We start from the raw sequence: 26,281 nt of genomic DNA, 5'->3' as shown, positions 1-26,281 counted from the left end.
TAATAAGAATCAATGTATAATTTATACAGTGAAGTCTGTAGTGTTTTATTTGTTCATTCAATTTCTTACTTTTTATTTTTATTAAACCTTTATTTAACCAGGGAAATAATCACATTGAGATAAATATCTCATTTACAAGTGAGCCCTGGCCAAGGTAGCAGCACACAATATACATAACTACATAAAACAAATTACACAACACACACACATATACAACAATAAAACAAGATTAAACGTTAAGAGCAAGTGCAGACAGATTTGAATAATTTGTTTAGATGTAACTTGAACTCATTAATTGAAATAAGTACATCAAGTTTCAATTAACTTTGGATCTCATTCCAGGCAGCTGATGCGCTATAAATAAAAGCAGTTTTTCCAAACTCTGTCTTCATTAAAGGAACATTTAAAAGAATATATCTACTTGAACGTAGATTATACCCTTGACTATTAAAAGTTATTAAGCCATTCATATATTGAGGAAGCTGGCCGACTAATGCCTTGTATACAAGTATGAGCCAGTGCTTGTACCTTCTTATGTGAAGTGAAGGCCAACCTACCATTTCATACAGTGCACAGTGATGAGTGTGATATTTTGTGCAAGTTATAAATCTTAGAGCAGAGTGATAAACAGAATCTACTGATTGTAAGAGAGCTTTAGTGGTATTTCTGTAAAAAAACATCTCCATAATCTAAGATAGGTAAGAAGGTAGATTCCACCAACTTTCTCTTGGCTGACTGTGAAAAACATGCACTATTCCGAAAATAAAACCCCAGCTGTAACCTTAACTTAGACAGCAGTTGTTTAACATGTAACTTGAATGATAAGTCCTCTTCCAACACAAACCCTAGAGATTTGTAAGAGGAGACCAGTTCTATAGAGTTACCCTGCAGAGTGTAAAGAGGTGGTGGAGAAGAATCAGTCTTGTGTTTCCTAGAAAAGACCATGTATTTTGTTTTCTTATCATTCAGGACTAATTATCAATAGAAGGTGCAAAACAATAGATAATGGTATCGTCGGCATATAAATGAATACTTGCGTCTGATAGATTATCACCAAGATTGTTAATATATAATGTGAACAACAGGGGACCCAAAATGGACCCCTGTGGCACACCAGATTCAATGGTGAGCTTATCAGAAAGAGACCCCTTAATTTGCACTCTTTGACACCTATTCTTTAAATAGTTCCTGATCCACCCTAATGCGGTTTCAGAAAGACCAATACAATGTAAACGCGACAAAAGAATACCATGATTGACCGTATTGAAAGCTTTAGTCAAATCAATAAACATTGCAGCACATGATCTTCCAGTATCTAGGGCGCAGGTAATGTCATTTAAAACTTTCATAGTAGCAGTTACTGTACTATGATATTTTTTCTGAAACCGGACTGAAACCTAGATAAAATACTATTGTTAATTAAAAATTCCTTTAGCTAATTTTAGCCACAGCTGATAGCTTCGAAATCGGTCTATAATTATTTAAAATGGTTGGATCACCGCCTTTTAGCAGGGGTACAACCAGAGCAGATTTCAAAACATCAGGAACAATATTCTGTTCCAATGATAAATTAAAAATATAAGCTAATGGGCCAGCAATGATCTCGGCAGCTAATTAAAAAAAATATGGCTCAATTTCATCAGGCCCTGCAGACTTCTTGACGTCTACATTTTTTAAACCTTTTAAGACCTCACTTCTTGAGATTGGAGAAAAATTAAAAGTCGGACTATCTTCTCTCAGAAGAGATGGATTTGGTATAACACTCACAGGAATTTCTTTAAAAATAGAACTTGAAGAAATAAAGTGCTTATTAAAAATATTTACCATATCCGTCTTATTATTAATGAGAATATCTTTTATTAAAAAAAAGGAGAATCATTAGATAATGTGGAGGGAGAAAGTGATTTGATGGTTTTCCAAAATTTTATAGGATTATTCAGATTTTGTGAGGTTTATTTTAAATAGTATTCAGATTTAGATCTGCGTACAAGAGCTGTGCATTTGTTTCTCAATACTCTAAATGCTACCCAGTCTCTTTCTGTATCTGAATTCCTCGCAATGGCCCAAGCCAAATTTCTTTCATGAAGGAGTTCAGATAATTCATTTGAAAACCATGGATTATCGCGGCCTTTTACTCTGAAAATCCTAACAGGTGCATGTCTATTCACAATCTTCAAGAATAAAGTGTGAAAATACTGCCATGCAATGGACACATCAGGTAATAAAAACAGTCTGTCCCAGTCAGATGTAAACAACTCGTGTAGAAACCCCTGAATATCAAACAATTTAAAGTTCCTTTTTGTAATAATTCTAGGTTTTACTTTGGGAATTTTACAATTTCTTATAACAGCTATAGTGCAATGATCACTGACATCATCAGGAAAACCCCCTGTATAGGTGTATTTATGGGGTTTATTATTTGTTAATATAAGATCTATTAAAGTGGACTTGCTTGGGTTCTTATGATTTGGCCGTGTTGGTGATTCAATGAGTTGAGTGAAATTCACAGAATCACAATATGCTTTGAACTGATCTGAATTTGAGGTCAGCCAATTCCAATTCAAATCACCCAATAATACAAGATATTTAGAAAGTAGGTCAGTTAGGACAGCTGACAGTGAGGTGAGAGCATCACTGATAGCTGCTGTTGGTCTATAACAACCTACTATACATAGATGACAATCCTTTCCATATTCCAGGTCGATGGCCAATAAGTCAAACTGTTTAGGGAGAGAGACTGATTTAAGAACAGTTGCATCATGATAGTTTGATTTAACCTGTTAGCCTTCAGCGCCACTTTTGAAAAATCCCCAGAAATAGCATACCCAACCTAAAAAAGATTCAATTAATTGACCCTTTGTCCTAAAAGCTCAAGTACGGTCTCATTTGAAAGCTGACACCTGGCACTTTATTGGAAATGTAGAATGAATTATTGTCATAATGAAAAAAAAATTATGAATAGCTTCAAAGTTGTGTAAGTTATTAGACATTTATTTTTATGAAACATCTTCATGAAAATTAAATTGAAGTTGGCCCGTCAGCACTCTAGAAATGCACTCCAGCTAAAGACACATGTCTGACCATGTTATATTTAAAATTTGAAGGTGATAAGTCTAAAACTCTGTATTTTGTTAAATGTTTTTCAAGATCATCTCAAATGACTTTATTTTGAATTGACTCTAAAATGCAAACTTGTGTTTATTGTCATCTATTAGCATCTATTCAGTCTATTGTCTCTATTGTTTTGTGGTGCAAACGAGCCCCATTCAGTGTCACTCTCTCCTGCACACATTTACACCTTTCCAGCCTGCTTATGGCCATAAATATTCTTTTCCTTTGTCTCCATTATAATCGCTAACGACTGGCTAATCACGGTGTTTCACCCCCTAATTTCTTTCATAATCTTCACTTCACATTTGAAACTGTATCAAATGCCTTTCTTAAATAAAGAAATATTTCAGTAAGCATTCCGATTTAGAAAAAAAATCATAAAAAATAACAGCTAGATGGCAGGTGCAACTAGAGAGCTAGCTAAGCATGTTAGCTTAGCACACCATCAATACACGACAATTTATGAGATTAAAACCCTTTTTGTGCTCCAAACTTACTTTATAGTGCAAGTCGAGTGTTTTAAATAATCTTATATGAGCTTATTTGGCTTCAGAAAAGAAAATCAGACAGAAAATATATGATTTGATATTATTCTGCACTATTGTAAAGTCTATACCGATTAGCATTACATTATACATATAATCTATTATTATAAAAATACCTGACATGGCTCGAAGAACACAGGTAAATCAAATATCATTGCAATCATGTTTATTGTCTTCAAAACATCTTTATCTGCATGTTATAGCGATCTCTGAAGCTATAGCTATGTTTATGTCAGTGACGTCCTGGAAGGTCACAGGTTATTTCTTCTTCGTGAGCTTCCATATTTGAAAAAAACTGTGCAAATGGCGCCCTCAGTCTGCTGTATGGATTGAAAACACAGTACATCAGAGTATCCAGCGCTCTTTATGTATACATCGACGCATTTGGATATAAATTCAATAAATATTATTCCTGTCTATAGAAATATGATGTAAACCTATGATAATATATCAATATTTCTCCAAATCTGCACATTTTTGAGCCAAAAGCCCTGAGGAACGTTGTTTTGTCACGCGTTCTCAAGACAACAGCACCGGAGTTTTTTTCTGAATGGAGCAGCTGACGCTCATAATTCATATTAAAGGTATCGACTCATTTTTTCATTACATAAATCCTGACACAAATTAAGACATAACTGTCACTATAAGTTTCTCAGAATACAATAGTGGTCAAATACTGAAACGTGAGACTTATATATTTTTAATGATGTATAGTTTGTCAAGGTAATAACATTAAATCTGATAGTAACTTTGAACTATTTAAAAAAAAAAACGCTTCAGAGCGTCCTCGCTCTGGTGAAGGTTAACAGGTTTTAATGTACATTGCAACTCCACCCCCTTTACTTTTACCAATTTTTACTTGAAAAGCTACTGTTAAATACACCTAGCTGAAAAAATAAAGCACTGTTTATTTCATTTGTATATTATGCTGTGTATTTTTGTTCTTATTTTTCAATAACAAAGATAAAAATATAGCTGCAAGCAGCGATTACGGGCCCAAGCCGGTGGCACCGCCACCCCTGTGCCTTTAGTTGCACTAAAGGCACAGAGGTGGCGGTGCCACCGGCTTGGGCCCTCCATCGCTGCTTGCAGCTATATTTATTTATTTATATATATATATATATATATATAAACCGCCACCCCGGTGCCTTTAGGGTTCCTGTGCACGACGGGCAATAACGTAACTCCGCTTTGACTGTCGAGAAGAAGTCTGCTTTAGAGCTTGTATCAGTGTGGGTTCTGCAAAAGTGCGCATCGAGGGCACATATCAACCACAAAGTATGCGTGAACACCCTTCTGAAACCTAAAATGAAAAATTAGACACCCTACAGTCTCATGGACTTAACGGACACATGAAATCAGCAGCCATTGTAAGTACACAACACCGAAAATTCCTATGAAGTGTGGTATATATATATTCATTGAAATTACTGTACTTTAAAACACTTGTTTAAAAGAAAAAAAACACATGTATACATAGTATAAAACACTAGATGGCACAATATACCTATTTTTAATAGAGTCTTTCTGCCCCCCTCCCCACACACACAGACAGGGGGAGCTGTCTGTGTGTGTGCCCTGCCTCCCCTCCCCACACAGAGAGACACACACACACACACACACACACACACACACACACACACACACACACACACACACACACACACACACACACACACACACACACACACACAGAATGGCAGGAGGAACTCTGGCAGAGAGAGACAAAACCACATTCAAACCAAAATATCTGACTTCCTGTTGGTCGGAGCTAATGACTGTAAATTAGAAAGTTGTCCGACTCGATGTGCACAATATACATACCAAGTTTTGTGACTGTAGGTAAAACTAACCCCCCCACTTTTGTCAAAAGTAACACACTTCCTGCTGCCAGTTGGTGGCGCTATAACTTTGACTCACATTAGTTATATCCATGTGATCGGCCTCTTACAGCGAACACACTGCTGAAGTTTCATCCAGATCAATTAATGTATGAGGATGTTATAACACACTTCCTGTTTCCAATATTCGCCATAAATTCGTTTCCTCGCCACGGCCAAACCGTTCGAGATATCAAAAATCCCCTCGCAAGTTTTCATCCTCAATGTCTTGACTTCATGCACACCGAGTTTCGTGGCGATTGGTTGAATCGTCTAGGAGGAGTATTTTAAATTCCATTGAATGCGTTTTTCTAACTACCCCAAATAGCCGACTTCCTGTTGGGCTGGGGTAAAAAGTCAGAGCACGAAGGATATATGAACCGATGAGATCTATAAGTGTACCGAGTTTCATATTATTTCATGCAAGCGTGTTTGATTTATGGACCAAGTTTTCGGACCCCGTTCCAGGGGGCGCTGTCGAGCCCACCTGCCACGCCCGGGTACCAGCTTCAGTCCGGCTCTAATGGCCGCAGGTTCTGACCCGTGTGCAAAGTTTCAAGAGTTTTTGAGTATGTTAAGGGCCCCAAAAGCCCCCAAACCCTTGAAGAACAATAATAATAAATATAGCTGCAAGCAGCGATTACGGGCCCAAGCCGGTGGCACCGCCACCCCGGTGCCTTTAGTTGCACTAAAGGCACCGAGGTGGCGGTGCCACCGGCTTGGGCCCTCCATCGCTGCTTGCAGCTATATTTATTTATATATATATATATATATATATATATATATATATATATATATATATATATATATATTTATTTTTATATATATATATATATTTATTTATATATATATATATATATATATATATATATATATATATATATATATATATATAAAAACCGCCACCCCGGTGGCTTTAGGGTTCCTGTGCACGACGGGCAATATCGTAACTCCGCTTTGTTTGTCGAGAAGAATCTGCTTTAGAGCTTGCATCAGTGTGGGTTCTGCAAAAGTGCACATCGAGGGCACATATCAACCACAAAGTATGCTTGAGCACCCTTCTGAAACGTAAAATGACAAATTAGACACCCTACAGTCTCATGGACTTAACGGACACATGAAATCAGCAGCCATTGTAAGTACACAACACTGAAAATTCCTATGAAGTGTGGTATATATATTCATTGAAATTACTGTACTTTAAAACACTTGTTTAAAAGAAAAAACACATGTATACATAGTATAAAACACTAGATGGCACAATATACCTATTTTTAATAGTCTTTCTGCCCCCCTCCGCACATACACAGAGACAGGGGGGGCTGTCTGTGTGTGTGCCCTCCCTCCCCTCCCCACACAGACACACACGGGGGGGGGTGTCAGACAGACAGACGGACACACACACACACACACACACACACACACACACACACACACACACACACACACACACACACACACACACACACACACACACAGAGAGAATGGCAGGGGGAACTCTGTCAGAGAGAGACAAAACCACATTCAAACCAAAATATCTGACTTCCTGTTGGTCGGAGCTAATGACTGTAAATGAGAAAGTTGTCCGGCTCGATGTGCACAAAATACATACCGAGTTTTGTGACTGTAGGTAAAAATAACCCCCCCACTTTAGTCAAAAGCATCTTGAAAGTAACACCCTTCCTGCTGCCAGTTGGTGGCGCTATAACTTTGACTCACATTAGTTACATCCATGTGATCGGCCTCTTACAAAAAACACGCTACTGAAGTTTCATCAAGATCAGTTAATGTATGAAGACGTTATAACACATCGTGTTTCTCTTTTCTCGCCATAAATTCGTTTCCTCGCCACGGCCAAACTGTTCGAGATATCAAAAATCCGTCCGCAATTTAGCATCCTCAATGTCTTGACTTCATGCTGACCGAGATTGGTGGCGATCGAAATAATTTTCTAGGAGGAGTATATAAAATTCCAGGGGGATTCGTTTTTAAACAACCCATAATAGCCTACTACCTGTTGGACTGGCGTAAAACTTAGAGCACGAAAGTTGTTCGGCCCGATTAAATCTATATGTGTACCGAGTTTCATATTATTACATGCAAACGTGTTTGATATATGGACCAAGTTTTCGGACCACGTTCAAGGGGGCGCTGTTGAGCTCCCCTGCCACGCCCGGGTACCAGCTTCAGGCCGGCCCTGATGGCCGCAGGTTCTGACCTGTGTGCAAAGTTTCAAGAGTTTTCGAGCACGTTAAGGGCCCCAAAAGTGCCCGAGAAGTCCCACACAGCAGAGAAAGGGTTAAACTAAACTAGCCCCCCTCCTCACACACACACACACACAGAGACGCAGAGGGGCAGAGGGAAAATGCTCCTAAAAGTACACATTCAAACCAAAATATCTGACTTCCTGTTGGTCGGGGCTAATGAGTGTAAATTAGAAAGTTGTCCGGCTCGGGGAGATAAATATAGATTTCGATTTTGGTTACTGTAGGTAAAACTAATACCCCATTTTTGACTAAAGGTGGCGCTACTGAGCCCCTTACCACGCCCGTTTCTGAAACTTCGCACATGTCTATTAGACAATAAATGTGATATGCATGTTGAGTTTCATGCAATTTGAAGTATGTTAAGAGCCTCAAATGCATCCAAAAAGAATATAAAAGTTTAAAGCGTTGCCATGGCGACAGTATTAAAGATATCAATAATCCTTTCACAGGTCTACATCTGCCGTGTGTTTACATTATACAGATGAAGTTTGAAGCAAATCGGGTAAAAATAAGAGGGTGAATTCAAAGCATTTTGAAAGTGACACGCTTCCTGCTGCCAGTTGGTGGCGCTATAACTTTGACTCACAATAGTCACATCCATGTGATCGGCCTCTTACAGCGAACACACTGCTGACGTTTCATCAAGATCAGTTAATGTATGCAGAAGTTATAACACACTTCCTGTTTCCAATATTCGCCATAAATTCGTTTCCTCGCCACGGCCAAACCGTTCGAGATATCAAAAATCCCCTCGCAATTTTTCATCCTCAATGTCTTGACTTCATGCACACCGAGTTTCGTGGCGATAGGTTGAATCGTCTAGGAGGAGTATTTTAAATTCCATTGAATGCGTTTTTCTAACTACCCCAAATAGCCGACTTCCTGTTGGGCTGGGGTAAAAAGTCAGAGCATGAAGGATATATGAACCGATGAGATCTATAAGTGTACCGAGTTTCATATTATTTCATGCAAGCGTGTTTGATTTATGGACCAAGTTTTCGGACCCCGTTCCAGGGGGCGCTGTCGAGCCCCCCTGCCACGCCCGGGTACCAGCTTCAGTCCGGCTCTAATGGCCGCGGGTTCTGACATTTGTGCAAAGTTTCAAGAGTTTTTGAGCACGTTAAGGGCCCCAAAAGTGCCCAAAAGGTAGTAATATAATAATAAATATAGCTGCAAGCAGCGATTACGGGCCCAAGCCGGTGGCACCGCCACCCTGGTGCCTTTAGTTACACTAAAGGCACCGGGCTGGCGCTGCCACCGGCTTGGGCCCTCCATCGCTGCTTGCAGCTATATTTATTTATTTATATATATATATATATATATATATATATATATATATATATATATATATATAAAAAGCCGCCACCCCTTTGCCTTTCGGGTTCCTGTGCACGACGGGCAATAACGTAACCCCGCTTTGACTGTCGAGAAGAAGTCTGCTTTAGAGCTTGCATCAGTGTGAGTCTTTCTGCTCCCCTCCAAACACACACAGAAAAGGGGGGGGTTGTCTGTGTGTGTGCCCTCCCTCCGTCCCTCCCCACACACACACACACACACACACACACACAGAGAATGGCAGGGGGAACTCTGTCAGAGAGAGACAAAACCACATTCAAACCAAAATATCTGACTTCCTGTTGGTCGGAGCTAATGACTGTAAATGAGAAAGTTGTCCGGATCGATAAGCACAATATACAGACCGAGTTTTGTGACTGTAGGTAAAAATAACCCACCCACTTTAGTCAAAAGTATCTTGAAAGTAACACACTTCCTGCTGCCAGTTGGTGGCGCTATAACTTTGACTCACAATAGTCACATCCATGTGATCGCCCTCTTACAACAAACACACTGCTGAAGTTTCATCAAGATCAATAAATGTATGAAGACGTTATAACACATTGTGTTTTTCTTTTCTCGCCATGACTTCGTTTCCTCGCCACGGCCAAACCGTTCGAGATATCAAAAATCCGTCCGCAATTTAGCGTCCTCAATGTCTTGACTTCATGCTGACCGAGTTTGGTGGCGATAGGATAATTTTTCTTGGACGAGTATATCAAATTCCAGGGGCATGCATTTTCATACAGCCCATAATAGCCGACTTCCTGTTGGACTGGCGTAAAACTTAGAGCACGAAAGTTGTTCGGCCCGATTAAATCTATATGTGTACCGAGTTTCATATTATTACATGCAAACGTGTTTGATATATGGACCAAGTTTTTCGGACCACGTTCAAGGGGGCGCTGTTGAGCTCCCCTGCCACGCCCGGGTACCAGCTTCAGCCCGGCCCTGATGGCCGCAGGTTCTGACCTGTGTGCAAAGTTTCAAGAGTTTTCGAGCACGTTAAGGGCCCCAAAAGTGCCCGAGAAGTCCCACACAGCAGAGAAAGGGTTAAAATAAAGCCCCCCTCCTCTCTCACACACACAGACACTGAGAGAGACTGGCAAAATTCCCATCAAATCACATTCAAACCAAAATATCTGACTTCCTGTTGGTCGGAGCTAATGACTGTAAATTAGAAAGTTGTCCGGCTCGGGGAGATAAATATAAATACCGATTTTTGTTACTGTAGGTAAAACTAATACCCCATTTTTGACTAAAGGTGGCGCTACTGAGCCCCTCCACCGTGCCCGTTTCTGAAACTTCACACATGCCTAGTACCTAATAAATGTGATATGCATGTTGAGTTTCATGCAATTTGAAGCATGTTAAGAGCCTCAAATGCACCCAAAAAGAATATAAAAGTTTAAAGCGTTGCCATGGCAACAGTATTTAAGATATCAATAATTCTTTCACAGGTCTACATCTGCCGTGTGTTTACATTATACACATAAAGTTTGAAGCAAATCGGGTAAAAATAAGAGGGTGAATTCAAAGCATTTTGAAAGTGACACACTTCCTGCTGCCAGTTGGTGGCGCTATAACTTTGACTCACAATAGTCACATCCATGTGATCGGCCTCTTACAACAAACACACTGCTGAAGTTTCATCAAGATCAGTTAATGTATGAGGATGTTATAACACACTTCCTGTTTCCAATATTCGCCATAAATTCGTTTCCTCGCCACGGCCAAACCGTTCGAGATATCAAAAATCCCCTGGCAATTTTTCATCCTCCATGTCTTGACTTCATGCACACCGAGTTTCGTGGTGATTGGTTGAATCGTCTAGGAGGAGTATTTTAAATTCCATTGCATGTGTTTTTTAAACTACGCCAAATAGCCGACTTCCTGTTGGGCTGAGGTAAAAAGTCAGAGCACGAAGGATATATGAACCGATGAGATCTATAAGTGTACCGAGTTTCATATTATTCCACGCAAGCGTGTTTGATTTATGGACCAAGTTTTCGGACCCCGTTCCAGGGGGCGCTGTCGAGCCCCCCTGCCACGCCCGGGTACCAGCTTCAGTCCGGCTCTAATGGCCGCGGGTTCTGACATTTGTGCAAAGTTTCAAGAGTTTTTGAGCACGTTAAGGCCCCCAAAAGTGCCCAAAAGGTAGTAATATAATAATAATAGTTAAGAAGAATAATCCTTTGGAAAACAATAGGGCCTTCGCCTTTTCAAGGCTTGGGCCCTAATAATAGTTAAGAAGAATAATCCTTTGGAAAACAATAGGGCCTTCGCCTTTTCAAGGCTTGGGCCCTAATAATCCGGAGGAAAACAATAGGGCCTTCGCCTTTTCAAGGCTTGGGCCCTAATAAATAATAATCCTTTGGAAAACAATAGGGCCTTCGCCTTTTCAAGGCTTGGGCCCTAATAATAGCAAAGATTTTTATCTTTGCAACTTTTACCTAAGTGTCTGCCATTGTTTTTTATTTTGTTACCTTGTAAGGCTTTGTTTTTTTTAAAATAGGGAAATTTGTTTGGCTGTAATGCTCAGTCACTTGCAAAATAGTAAAAACCAACATGTAAAGAATCGTGATAAATGCGTGAATCATGATTTTCCTGAAAAAAATTGTGATGTGAAATTTTTGCCATATCGCCCACACGTAATTGAAACTTTTGACAAGTACTTTCCATTTAGTCCTTTCTAGATTAAAAGCAGCCACCTAGATGAGAAGTTTAAATTCTAATGTACCTGCATCCTCAGCAAGCTGCATACTTTAGCCACGTCATCTTTGTTTACGGATATGATGTAACCATGCAAAGACAAATGACCTCAAATTGACATTTCTGCCGAAACATTTATATTATATAATATTATATTTAGTTTGTTATTATTGTTTAGCTTAAATAAGTGTTTTACACTAATGGATTTCCGATGAAAATAAAGTACTAGTACAGAAGAAAGTCAGCCTTAAGCTGATTGCTGTGTTGTTGATGTAATATGAACTTTCTCAATAGGGCCATTCGTACCATTGTGTTGAGCAGCTTTCCTGAGAAACAGACCAAACCTGGACCACATCAGCTGAATATGTAAGAAAGGAATGACAGGAGTGGCAGTTCTTTGTGTTGTGTTCTGTTGAATTTGTTCTAATTTTGTTGTGTGTCCTGTAGGATGAATCTGGTCCAGCAGGAAAAGGAACTCACAGAGAACATACTGAGTGTGGTATGACTTAAACTTGCTTGTAAGATACATGCTTGTAGCTGTTTGCAGTGTTTTTATACACCGATATCTCTGTGCTCTAACTCTGGGTAATAAAAGAAGACGTTCACACAGGATGCGTTACTAATACAACACCAATATAACAGCAATATTTAGTGCAACAGATTAACAGCAAAGGAAACGTGGCGACTTTATTTTTATTTATTTGGCGTGCTCTTTATATTCAATAAGTAATCTTTTACTTTTATCTGGTACACAAAATTTACCCTCTGGGTTGAATTGTTTGGGTGTGTATATATCGTATAATATGCATGCAAATTGTGCGTATTATATGTACCCTAAAAAGTGCGTATCATTTGTACGCTAAAAAAGTGCGTATTGGATGCATGTAAAAGGTCATTTATGTGTATAAAAAGCATGCAAAAGGAAAGCTAGAACTCGTGTTATAGATCGCAGTATCAGGAGATTGGGCTCGGTTGGTCACATTCTCTGCTCCCTTTCTGTATACAGTTTATTCCAGTTAATATCATTCATTCATCATGCTTATAAGATTGTGTAGTCTGCCTTTTCGAATGCGTAAAATGCATTAAATTAATTAATAAATTGTTAGATCGGTTTATGTGTAGACATAAAATCACATTTGTTTAATGTGTTCTATTAATCATTACAGGTAGGCCTATTACAATATCAAGAGCAATAAATGACAATAATTGCCCTGCCCTGTAAATAATTTCCGGTTAACTTTATAATTTGAGTAACATTAAAAAGTCTGTCTAAAAATAAACATTTATGCATCAGATGCAGCTTCTGTTACACCTTTGCAGTGTAAAGATGGCTTTTGTTAATAATAAAATCTTATTGGTAACAGTCTATATAGTATTCTGATTGATTTAAGTAATTGGTTAAATTTAAAGGTGCATTAAGCAACTTTTCATGTTAAAAATACCCGTTTTCTAACCCATACATGCTTAAACAATTGCCTGATTGCCTGAATGAGCCCTTCTCTGATCACTGAGATTGTCTCTATAATCCTGTAAAGTAAAATAAATAAGAGGGATTCGGGCCGGAATTTTAGACTGGGCGTGACGTCATGCGCGTTCACGGCACGCTCACATAGCTATGTCTGGCAGGTTTGTGTATTCGCCGACATTCTCCGTATAAAGATGGATTGTAAGAGACCTGCTTGTAGTTCATTTCAAACACCAACGCAAACTCCACGTAAGATAAAAAAAGAGAAAACTTTTGTCTAGTGCAACCAAAAGGGACAAATTGGACTCAGACGAGAGTAAACATTGGGAAGGCTTTCAACAAATGGAGAGATCTCCGGTCTGCTCTAGGGCTTAAACATGATTTATAACTTTATTACCTCTGAAGACATTATGATTGTAAACAAAAGATTTGCGGCTGATGCTCCTTTGGTTATGAACAGCTCGTGCTCATGCAAGCGTGCGTGTGCGTGTGGTCCATGAGCGTGCACTTCTCTGGCTGCAGTTTCGCTTGCCGCCAGAGGTGGCATAGTTCTGCAAAAACTCAGAATCTTGCGCTATGCACCTTTAAGTATTTAAAATAAAAGACAACACAGGTCATCATAAAAATGACACTTTGTAAAAAATTACTCTTTGTAATTTTTTTTACAATTATAAAAAACAATGCCCCTGGAAATCAATTTTAATGGAAAAATTCATTTCTGACACTGGCATGGGGTAACGTCTGGCAGTTACAGTTTGTAAGTATTGGAAATGCAGAAATGAAAAAAATAATCTTGACTTTTTTGGGGGAATTCAAATAGGGACGTTATCTTTTTGATGATTGATGGTTATCCAATGGGATCCCATTATCCAATGGGATTAATGGTAAATACGAGACAACTCTGTATTAAAATCTTCTTAGTTACCAAATTTTGTATTCCAAAAGTTTGTCTCTGGATTCTGGAACTGCCACCTTGTAAAGTTACTGTCAGTGTTACTGGACACACACTTTTATCTACTTGTTGCCTCCCATTGATGTATGTTAATCTGTTGCGACACAGTGGAGTTCTGAGGGTCAGACAGTATTTTATCTAACCGTCACACTGGTGTGTCAGTGTTATAAATGTTTAGTTTGTATTTGCCGTACCCACATAGCTTGTCATTAATTAGTTAAGGTATGCTGAAATTTGATCAAATTTGAATTTCTTATTTTACATGTATACACAGACGTTTCATGGAATATTAGGCCATGAATATTTGCCTCAAAGGTCATGGAAAAGCCATGTATTGGTATAAATGTGTACGAACCCTGCAAACAATAAAGCAATAGCAGACAGTAGCGAGAATGCATTTGTGTATGCACCCCTATTTCTAGATTTATATAGTTTTCTTATTCTTCAAAATGCCACTTTCCTTCTCAAAGAAAGCTCATCATAGCCCTGTCACTTGTTTAACACTCTGCTTTTCAGCTCAGAGAACAGGCCACAGACTCTATCATGGTGTTAGAAAGAGCCCTGAACATTAAAAAAGACTTCTACGTCCACACTCTTCGTACCCTTGACATGCTAGCTGCTGATCCCAGTACAGCCAATGGAGAGACCGAGTCCTCCACCGCAGGACTGCACATCAGCGCTGATCACCTGCACTGTCAGGTGTGTCCTACAGGTGCCCATTCATCATGTATACTGTAGATATGTTCTGTTATTAAAAGTGAACAATGTTCATATCTGTCTGACAGGTTCATTACGATTTAGGAGGCATTTACTTTCAGCAAGGCTGTTCTGAGACGTTAGTGTATGAGAAAGCCAGAGAACACTTCAGAATGGCACGAGAACTTTTCACAAAGGTGAGACATAATCAAAGTAAAGGAACACTTTACCCAAAAAGGAACATGCTGTCATTATTTACTCGGTTTCATGACATAACTGAAATGCATTCAAGGTTGTACTAATCTGTTGAGGTAATCAACACACATTTCTGAATCATGACTTTCTTTATTAATTTTGTTGTGTCTGATGGCAGATGGATTTCTCTGCAACTCTCTGTTGTTTGGATGAGCAGCGGTTGGCTGGATACTGGAGCGCCTGCAGAACTTTGACCGGAACCTCAGACCCCAACGAGAGCCAACACACCCCGTATGGCCAGATCAGCGGTTTCATGAGGAACCAAAATTATGGGGTCAGCAAGAACTCTCAATGCACTGTGCCATTAAATATGTTGAGATGAACAGAGTACCATGGTACTCTTATTGACACTTAAAACTAGGGCTGAACGACTTTGGAAAATAATCTAATTGCGATTATTTTTACCAATATTGCGATTTAATATGCGATTATTTTTTATCGCTCTTTATCTTTTATATTATTCAACAAACACAAGCAATAACTCATTGTAAAATATGGATGGGAATCTTTAGGCACCTCATGAGCCGATCAACTTTTTTAATTTATTAATTAATCTTATTAATATATTTTTTTAATATTTATTTAATTACATATGTAATTATAAGTAGGCTACTTTTAAAAATTACACATTAAAAAACGAAATTAATACAATTACATGTAGGGCTGCAACAACGAATCGATAAAATCGATAAAAATCGATTATTAAAATAGTTGGCAACGAATTTCATTATCGATTCGTTGTGTCGCGCGACACGGAGATGTTAAAAAAAATTGTGCGTATATTCTGTGCTATTGTTAAGCCCCACAAAAGGGACAAAAACATTATAAAGCATCATAAAGTTGTCGTGCACTATATTATAAGTGTTCTGAAGCCATTATATAGTATAATGTGAGATAGAAATTAATATTTAAGTCATTAAATTCAAGATCACGTACACTTTTCCCTCCGCTGCGGCTGTCAGTCATTCTCCATTCAGCATCAACAGCGCGTCGCGTTCGGTACGACCAGTAGCGGCGCCAGGATTTTGATTGTAGGTGGGCCTCCAGAAAACTGGATGGGCCAGTTAAAATAAGCCAAATAGTCCCCTTCATCTCCGTTTCAGCGCTTTTCTGAGGACAGCGACCACGTAGCCTACCTACGCAACACGTTCTAATGAAAGTGCGTATGATCGTATCTATACCACGAATTGTATTTCTCGTGTCATTTATACGCCAAAAATGTTTTTGGTTTTTTTGCCTGCGCATGACACACAGTTTTCGCGTGCATATGGTACGCACTTTATGGCGTGTAATAGGCAGGCACTCCGCACCCCTAATCCTACCCAAGGGGTTTACAGTGCGTATATGCACGCAAAAACATGATTAAATGGCATGAGAAATAAAACTCTCTTGTGTCGCTGTCCTCTTGTCTTGGCAGTAAACATAACTTCATTGATCTCTTTTGAACGTTCAATAGGCTACACAAAAAGACTGAAACGGAATTATATATTTGGAGGGTCTGTTTCTCTCTCTCCATTTATTTACCAATCATCTTTCTTATATATTCAGAATGACAGAAGAACATATCGTCGACATGAAATAACAGCAGCATTGAAACTGACACAGCTGCTAAACACAAACAGCAGGAAAAAACGATCAAAAATGATTTATCCTGTAGCTTATTTCTTCAGAATAATGAAATGAGTAACATATCAAGACGAGGTGCCGGCGCGACATTGGATTGCACATTAACTGGAGCGTGTCTCATAAAATGTTTTTTTTTTTTACTTCACAGGCATTCTATATCCTAAATAGACTAGCTATAAAGCTTGAAATTCAAATTCGATACAAATCAATGCACAACTATTCAATACGAATAGAAACAGACTCTCTTAATCCAAATGTGCATTTCTCTAGGCCTAGGCGCATTCACTGCTATATTATTCTATTTATTAAATGTGTAGAATACTTTTCCAAACCGTTACATACAATATTATAAATATTATATTATTATAAATTCAGAAATTCATGAGATAAAAAACAAACATATTTGAATAACTTTTAAAATGAGGTGAAGTTGAACATGGAGCAGTTTTTCCCGTGTACGGGGATGGAAAACCCGGAGTGGAGTCAGAGCTGAGTGATTACAGAACGCTTAGAGTGGAGAGAGGAAAGTGTTTTTGCTCCACTCCAGGCTTTGATCACATCCCCCTCAGTAATGTAAATAGGCTACACTTCATCTTTCCTTAATTTAAGACCTATTCAAACTGAAATTAAGACATTTATTACACTATTTGAGAAACGTAAGCATATTTACGGCCTTAAAATTATGAAAAGTGAATAAAAAAAATTAGGACAGGCGGGAACCCTGCAATTAACAGAAATCCGTCGTAGCGGCGGAGAACTTTAATCCCTGATACAGACAGCCTTTGCGGGCGGCCTAACCTTACTTGCCTTGCTGGTGTGAGGGGGTGGCTACTGGAGGACTTGTTGGGGAAAGGGCGGCCGAGCAGGACGGAGTTTCCTCCTCCTGGTCCAGCTCCTCTGAGCATTTTTTGCTGAATTGAAATGAAAATAAGCTGCTTTGTTTTGTTTTGCGTTTCATATTAGCTACTGTATGTGTCTGTCTCATTGAGCTTGCTTGAAAAGCTTTCGCGCTAAAGTCATTCATTTCATTGGATCGCTTGATGGTGACGATGCAGCCTGTGGGCAGGCTTAAGAGTCCACACGTGGGGTAGAAGCCGCTGATTGGCGCTTTCACTCAAAGCTTTCCTCTGGCTGCTTATTGGATGAACTGGGTCAAAATGGGTGGGCCCGGACCTAAAATGGGTGGGCCCAGGCCCACCCGGGCCCAATGGTAGCGCCGCGGCTGGGTACGACAGTCAACACGATGAACAACTCTCTCCAAGATGATTCAATGTTACTATAAATATATTTGATCTGTTGATAAAGGTCTATGGTTTTACATTAAACAACTTTATCTTGCTGGACTTTATTGCTGCATCATGTTACTTTCTACCGGGTTTCTCTCAACACTCGAGTAGAGTCAGCAATATAATTGTTCTTCACGCGCACAGTAACTGACACTTAAAACTGTTAAAAGAAAATGCTCAATAAACTATTGCATAGATAGATACTGTATAATACACTACGCTTCAATATGCCTTTCCTTTGTGATTTTAACTTTTCAATGTGGACTCGACGCGCTGCTCTGTGACTCGTGTTGCTATAATTTTGCTGTAAACGAATAGCTTCAAAACATAAAAGCTATCAATAACAAAGAGGGGAAAAACCATTACAAGCAATAAACAAAGAGTGCTTTCAGTATTTAAGAGTAGTCTGAATGTTTTCCATTCAAGAGCTGTGATTTTTTTTTTTTTTTTTTTTTTTTTTTCAGTTTAGATACTATAAGCTGCTTCACACTAATGCACAGATCTCTTTTGAAGTATAAGATGAGGTTTGTCCTGTCTGTTTAATAACTTAAGACATAACTGACTGTTTACATTAATTTCGCGTCATAAACGCATTTTGAGATGCAAGTACATTTAACCACGTAGACAGAGTCGCTCATAGCCGCATGTGAGAGCGCTCTTCACAAAGCAGGCGTGAGTATTTGAAATTGAAAGCAGCTTCTGTCGATGGTTTTCATATTTTTATTTTTAATATATAAAAGTCAACTGCATTCCAAAAGACATATGATGCCTTTATAGAGCATTTGTAAGGAAAATACCGGCGGGCGAGACCGCGCACTACTAGAGTAACATCAAGCAAAGTGCAAGTATTTCACAGCGCATATCTAGTGCCATATGATCTAGTAGTGCAATTAAGCCCGCGAATGTTCAATTCGCTTCAAATATTCGAACTGTATGAAAGACTATTTTTCGGAAGGTTCGAGTGTGTTTGTGTAACAGAGGAATTAGAAGCAAGCAGAATAAGGTTGTTTATAAAGCACACGCAGCGTCATCACGCATCTGTGTTTAAAACTGAATCCATACAGAATCGCTGAAGAGAATCTATAACACAATCACATAAATGAAACAAACGGTTCTTTCCTGTAGCCTAAGCCAGGCCTATATGCGTAGCGTGTCAAGTTGATGCTTCATCTGCAGTGCAGACTGCTTTACTATCGCGTGTCATGTGACCAGAGTGTAATCGCAGCTTTGGCGGTTACAAAATCGTGTTTCATCATATCGCGATATTATCGCAAATGCAATTAATCATTCAGCCCTACTTAAAACCCTTAATGATCACATGACAAAAGTTAAAACCAGGGTTGTGGACTCGAGTCGCATGACTTAGAGTTGCCTTGAGTCCCAAATGTGATGACTTGCGACTTGAGTCAACATAATCAAAAGAATGTTGCTAAATTGTGGGACATGTTTAATAATTAAAAGCCATATTAAAAGCACAATAATCCATGCATGAGACACTGTTTCCAACTACAAGGCAGCTTTCTGTGTGTATGCTCCGAAATGGACCGCAACTAGACAAGTAAATTCTACTTTAGGTTTTGTGCATGATCAAATACACACTAAAATATGTAAAAATGGCGGGTTTGAAGAGTATTTGTATTCACTTTAACACAGTTTGTCTTAAATGGGCGTAAATATTTGGGAGAAAATGTTTATTAATAGATATCTGCTTTCGATCTTAAAGTGGCAGTAGCAGTCAAGTGAATCAAATAACAAAAGGAAAAGAGAAAATTACTTGAATGTTTTATTAGCTCTTCAATGAATAACTTTAGATTTAATAATAGATAAATCAAAGATTTAATTTAATACATTTATTAATTTATACTGTGAAAAATAATGACATATAGACACGATTCTATTATATTGTGCGCGTATAGATAGGATACCTCATCTCTGTGACAGCATTCGAATGAAGTTTGCAGACTGCACGACTATCTGAGTTAGCATTCAAGTGCTGTTGTGTGCACAGCACAATGGATAGGGGACAGGGGGTTTCACATTGCATGACTTTACAATAAGAAGAATCGCAGACAACTCTGTCTGGTCTGCAAACTATGTTTCATAACCAAACACACAGAAGTGAATGCTTCGTCGATTCTCGGAACGATTTTCACCCGCGTGAACGAGCACCGCCAGGCACTTGTCTACGATTTCGCAAAATCGGTATGGGAGCCGGTGGAGTAAAGTAATTATTATCAGAGCTTTTCAGTGATTTTAGTCCCTTCCAAATGTGCCATTTCAGTAATCATTACGAGCAATGTCAGTAAATATTATGGCGACTTTTACCTTCTGTAAAAAGGTCTGGAAAAATTACCTTAGGTAATACTAATCCTGTGCGAATAGACCCGCTTTAAATATGTATGTAAATATTAAGTAATTTCCTTTTTAAAAGTATTTTTCCGTGTTTTTTCAAGTATGGAGGCGCTTGAAAAAGCATTCAGTAGCGCTCTAGGCGGTCGGGCTAGTCTTGTCACGATCCACACACAGGAAACGGGTAGATCCAAAATGTAATATTTAATGGGTAATCTGTAAATCATAAATCCAGTCCAGGCAAGGGTCAAAAACCATACAAGCAATCCCAAACAAGAAACAAACCAGAAACAAGACGAGAAACAGACCTCAGGAAGTGTGGTGACATTATACAAGGACTCCGTGACAAACACTGAAACAAGCAGGAATATATACACACATATACTGACAAGGTGACGGGAGACAGCTGTGTGCAATGAATCAATTAGTGACAGAACAGGATGATGGGAAATGTAGTTAAGAGTGAATGACACCGTGGGGAAAGCGGACCTCTAGTGGTTACCCAGGGTAACACAAACCAGACACTGTGACATAACCCCCCCTCTACGGAGCGGCTACCAGACGCTTCAAAACACAACTTCAAAACAAAAGTCCAGGAGGGAGGTGGAACGGTGGAGGATCAGGGGAGGGATGGGGGCCTAGGTCCATGAAGGGGAACAGGAACAGGGGGTGACGGCTCAGCCGGCAGCCAGGGTGAAACAGACAGTCCATCGGGCGGCCAGGGCAAAGCAGACGACTCATCGGGCGGCCAGGGCGAAGCAGACGACCCATCGGGCGGCCAGGGCGAAGCAGACGACCCATCGGGCGGCCAGGGCGGAGACGACAGCCGATCGGGCGGCCAGGGCGGAGACTTTCCCTCGGACGGCCAGGGCGGAGCAGGTCATGCAGGCGGCCAGGGCAGAAACGTCAGTACATCGGGCGGCCAGGGTGGAGGCTTTCCCTCAAGCGGCCACGGCGGAGATGACCCTTCGGGCAGTCACGGCGGAACCTGCCAATCAGGAGGCCAGGGCGAACAGGAAGCTTGAGCGGAGCAAGCAGGGCAGGCATCAGGAGTGGAGCCGGCAGGGCGAGCAGCTTGGGCGGGGCCGGCAGGTTGAGCTGCTTGGGGTCGGCCTCCGGGACGACAGCGGGCTGCTCTGGTACCTCCGGGATGACAGCGGACTGTTCCGGTAGGGCTGCACAATTAATCGAATTTTAATCACAATTACGATTTTGGCTTCCCACGATCAAATTCGCGTGATCGTGCGATATTTTAAATGCGTCATTCATAGAACGCTCCGTATGAAAGTTTTTTTTTTTTTTTTGCAAAGCCAATCTAGCGCTAGCTCCATGACAAGCCAATAATCGTGTTCCCTGCACCGCACAGCTTAGTTTATAGATGTAGAAACTAGAATGTTTTGCCGGACTGGACAAAAGCGAAGCGAACTGGGCGAGATTGTGTCTGCGCGCGAGCAATAGTGCGCGAGAGAGACAGTGTGTCTGGGCGCGAGCAATAGTGCACGAGAGAGACCGAGTGTGTCTGTGCGCGAGAGAGACCGTGTGCGTGTGTCTGTGCGCGAGAGACTTCAAATAACAATGACAGAATTTTATTCACTGACATCGGGATCCCGCTTACATGGCTACCTTCCAAAAAAATCAATAATTTGACACAAAATATTGATTTAAAAAGGAGTGTATTGATTTAAAAACGATTGTATTGCTTCCGTGTCCATGACAACGCTCTGTTTTTCATGGCAACGGTGTGTTATCAAGAAGTAACAGACTGCATTCTACATTAGAATTTAACCAAGCCATGTAATAATAGGTAGGCCTAATAATAATTATAACAGAAGATAATATCTCTAGTCTATCCTTATAATCATTATAAATACAATGGATATGAAATATAAATACAATTTAAAATATTAATGAATTATTTATTTTTATTTATTCTGGAGATGCACTGAATTTTGGTGAATAAGAGGACCCATTTTATTTTGATGCACATATTTGTACATTAGCAGGAAATGTAGCACAATATGGATGTAAAAAGCAGTTATAATTAGCCTATGTGACAAATCAACAAATAATCGTGATAATTAATCGTGATCTCAATATTGATCAAAATAATCGTGATTATCATTTTGGCCAAAATCGTGCAGCCCTATGTTCCGGGACGGCTTCTGGGACGACAGCGGGCTGTTTGGGAACGGTCTCCGGGATGGCCTCTGGTTCATTGGGGAGGCAGGAAGTCTTCCTCCTCCTCCGCCGTTTCTGATGGGGAGGTGCAGGCTCTGGGCTGGACGGGACCAGCAGCGAAGGGAGCTCTGGGGTGAGCGGAATCAGCGGTCTAGGGTCAATGAGAGGCCAACGCAGAGCATGGTGTCGGGATTCATCTTGACCACCTCCTCTTCTGTGGCCTCCATGGGTTCCAGAGAACATGGCCAGACGGATTCCCTCAAAAGATTGTATATTAGTGGGCCAGGTGTCTGCTGTGCTGGTGGAAGGGGGCTCAGGGGAGTTGACCGCCATGGTCTCCTCAGTGATCTGAGCCCACAGAGCAAAACGGATCGAGATTCCCCCTCTGCTGCCTTCTGTCTCTCTCGGTGGCTGGGGAAGAGCCACGGAAACTCATACCGCTGGATCTATACATTGACGGAGTCCTTCTGTCACGATCCACACACAGGAAACAGGGATAGATCCAAAATGCAGTATTTAATGGGTAATCTGTAAATCATTAATCCAATCCAGGCAAGGGTCAAAAACCATACAAGCAATCCAAACCGAGAATCAGACCTCAGAAAGTGTGGTGACATTATACAACGTAGGGCTGCACGATTTTGGCCAAAATGATAATCACGATTATTTTGATCAATATTGAGATCACGATTAATTATCACGATTATTTGTTGATTTGTCACATAGGCTAATTATAACTGCTTTTTACATCCATGTTGTGCTACATTTCCTGCTAATGTACAAATATGTGCATCAAAATAAAATGGGTCCTCTTATTCACCAAAATTCAGTGCATCTCCAGAATAAATTAAAATAAATAATTTATTAATATTTTAAATTGTATTTATATTTTATATACATTGTATTTATAATAATTATTAGGATAGACTAGAGATATTATCTTCTGTTATAATTATTATTACCTATTATTACATGGCTTGGTTAAATTCTAATGTAGAATGCAGTCTGTTATTTCTTGATAACACACCGTTGCCATGAAAAACAGAGCGTTGTCATGGACACGGAAGCAATACAATCGTTTTTAAATCAATATTTTAGTGTCAAATTATTGATTTATTTGGAAGGTAGCCATGTAAGCGGGATCCCGATGTCAGTGAATAAAATTCTGTCATTGTTATTTGAAGTCTCTCGCACACTATCGCTCGCGCGCAGACACACGGCGCGCGGTCTCTCTCGCGTGCAGACACCCTCGGTCTCTCTCGCGGACTATAGCTCGCGCCCAGACACACTCGGACCGGTCTCTCTCGCGCACTATTGCTCGCGCGCAGACCCACTCGGTCTCTCTCGCGCACTATTGCTCGCGTGCAGACCCACTCGGTCTCTCTCGCCCAGTTCGCTTCGCTTTTGTCCAGTCCGGCAAAACATTCTAGTTTCTACATCTAGAACCTAAGCTGTGCGGTGCAGGGAACACGATTATTGGCTTGTCATGGAGCCAGCGCTAGATTGGCTTTGCAAAAAAAAAAAAACTTTCATATGGAGCGTTCTATGAACAGAATGACGCATTTAAAATATCACACGTTCACGCGAATTTGATCGTGGGAAGCCAAAATCGTAATCGTGATTAAAATTCAATTAATTGTGCAGCCCTACAAGGACTCTGTGACAAACACTGAAACAAGCAGGAATATATACACACATATACTGACAAGGTGACGGGAGACAGCTGTGTGCAATGAATCAATTAGTGACAGAACAGGATGATGGGGAATGTAGTTAAGAGTGAATGACACCGTGGGGAAAGAGGACCTCTAGTGGTTACCCAGGGAAACACAAACCAGACTGTGACAAAACTCAAGTATTTTCCACACAGCATCAGTTAAAAAAGGTCGAACCACCTTTTTAGAGGCACAAAACTTCTTTTAACGCTAGGTAAGTGCCTATTACCAACACTATTACCAATTTATTATGAATATTATTATTTATTATTTAATTCATCATTTGACCGGACTTTACTGTTTTTATTTATTTATATATATAAAAATATAGGTTATGTGTTTGCACACATGATATCAGGAAGCAATGTAATACGCACATGATGACAGGAGGGTGACAGTGGTGCGTAGAAAAAAAAGTTACCCCTCCCACTTCTGCTAGTTTTACAGAGATATCTTATCCAGTGCGAATTGGCCATTATTATTACAGATGTCCTGTGGTAAAATTACATTACTCCCATCTACATTATTATTAATTCTGTGCTATTATGTGCAGTTGAGTGAACAACACAGGTTTACTGTGCGTGTGTCACATAAGGTGGACTTCTGCTGCTTGCAAACGGACTCTTTTAAGGAGACAGTGGATTTCCAAATTTGTTGCCCTGATTCCACGCGCAATGCGCAAATACACTGCAGGCTTACTTTTGCTCGTATCCAAGGTAATTCATCATCCCTTACATGTGTTTTATTTAACTAAATACATCATAATCAGCTAAAACGCATGCGCAAGTCACTTTACTTGCTTAATGAGTGCGCACCTGAGTCCGTGTTGCTGTCACATTCACGCGAACCGCGGCACGGTTCGGGAGCAACCGAACTCAGACCACCTCCTCCAGGTAGTCTCGGGTTCGGCACCCCCAGTGCGCTCCCGGGTCCGCATGACCGCGTTCACATTAACGATTTTTCATGCAAACCATGTCCCGTTCCAAACTAAACTGCCAGTGTGAAAGCCCCCTAACACTCGGAATTCTCACAGATGAGATTGTGTGACTTCATAATGTTATATACTGTTTTAAAGGGGTCATGAAGTGAGAAATATAAATGTCCTTGATCTTTTGACATAGAGGTCATTTGTACAATAAAAACCTTGGGAGACATCAGGCTACACCTGGGGGCCAATTCTCCCTTTTTTATACAGTGAAAATATAATGAAGTATATATGTTACTACATTGATTGAACTTTAAGTTTACAGTAAGTCATTGAGGCCCATCCAGGAATGAATAGTAAAACGCAGGTAGAAGTAGTCCAATTCATCTGGAAGCAGCAGCAGTGGTTCTCAATCCTGGTCCTGGGGACCCACAGTTCTGCACAGTTAACAATCCTGATTCAGATCATCAGCTCGTTAGGGAAGAGCTCTATGAACTAAACTGGGTGTGTCAGATAAAGGAGACATAGGCCGTTTCTCAATATGCGTTCTTGTCTGTACTTGTGTTCTTGTGGACTTTTGAAACGTCATCAGTCGCTGCCCAAGTACTGTTCCAATTCAAAGTTCACATCTAGCCAAGTCCAGTTCAAATCCTCGGATGTGTTCTTGATCCGCCCCTTTTACCGAGGATGCATCGAGAGATGACTTGAGCGGACTTGAGACAGACAGGTATCCCAGAATGCATCTCGCACCATCCAGCAAGCGTCAATAGGAGAGGAGAAAACCCCCGTATTATCAAAATACTGCTGTTATTGTGACACGAAATGTAATTTTAAGAGTGTTTCATTCGAGAATGTAGTTGTTTAAAGCTCAAATCTGTGGTTTATTTATATAGATAGCGCCTATTTGAAAAATGTATCTGACGGTTTCGGAATTGTGAGATCCAGGCACCGGGTGTTCAACGCTCATTAACCCCGACTGGAACA

The 26,281-nt window shown here is 40.1% G+C and overlaps 1 protein-coding gene across 3 annotated transcripts in view; it reads left to right on the top strand.

The window, feature by feature from the left end:
- ints8 (integrator complex subunit 8) overlaps positions 1-26,281 on the top strand; it is a 60,261-nt gene that overhangs the window by 8,799 nt on the left and 25,181 nt on the right. For all 3 annotated transcript variants that reach the window (XM_079590622.1, XM_079590624.1, XM_079590623.1), the window contains exons 5-9: positions 12,145-12,216; positions 12,298-12,349; positions 14,784-14,966; positions 15,053-15,160; positions 15,337-15,492. In XM_079590622.1, the coding sequence (XP_079446748.1) occupies positions 12,145-12,216; positions 12,298-12,349; positions 14,784-14,966; positions 15,053-15,160; positions 15,337-15,492 (571 nt within the window). The remainder of the gene's footprint in view (positions 1-12,144; positions 12,217-12,297; positions 12,350-14,783; positions 14,967-15,052; positions 15,161-15,336; positions 15,493-26,281) is intronic.

Source organism: Phoxinus phoxinus, assembly GCF_949152265.1.
Source record: "Phoxinus phoxinus genome assembly, chromosome: 19".
Classification (NCBI taxonomy): Eukaryota; Metazoa; Chordata; class Actinopteri; order Cypriniformes; family Leuciscidae; genus Phoxinus; species Phoxinus phoxinus.
This window is presented reverse-complemented; position numbering and strand designations above follow the sequence as displayed.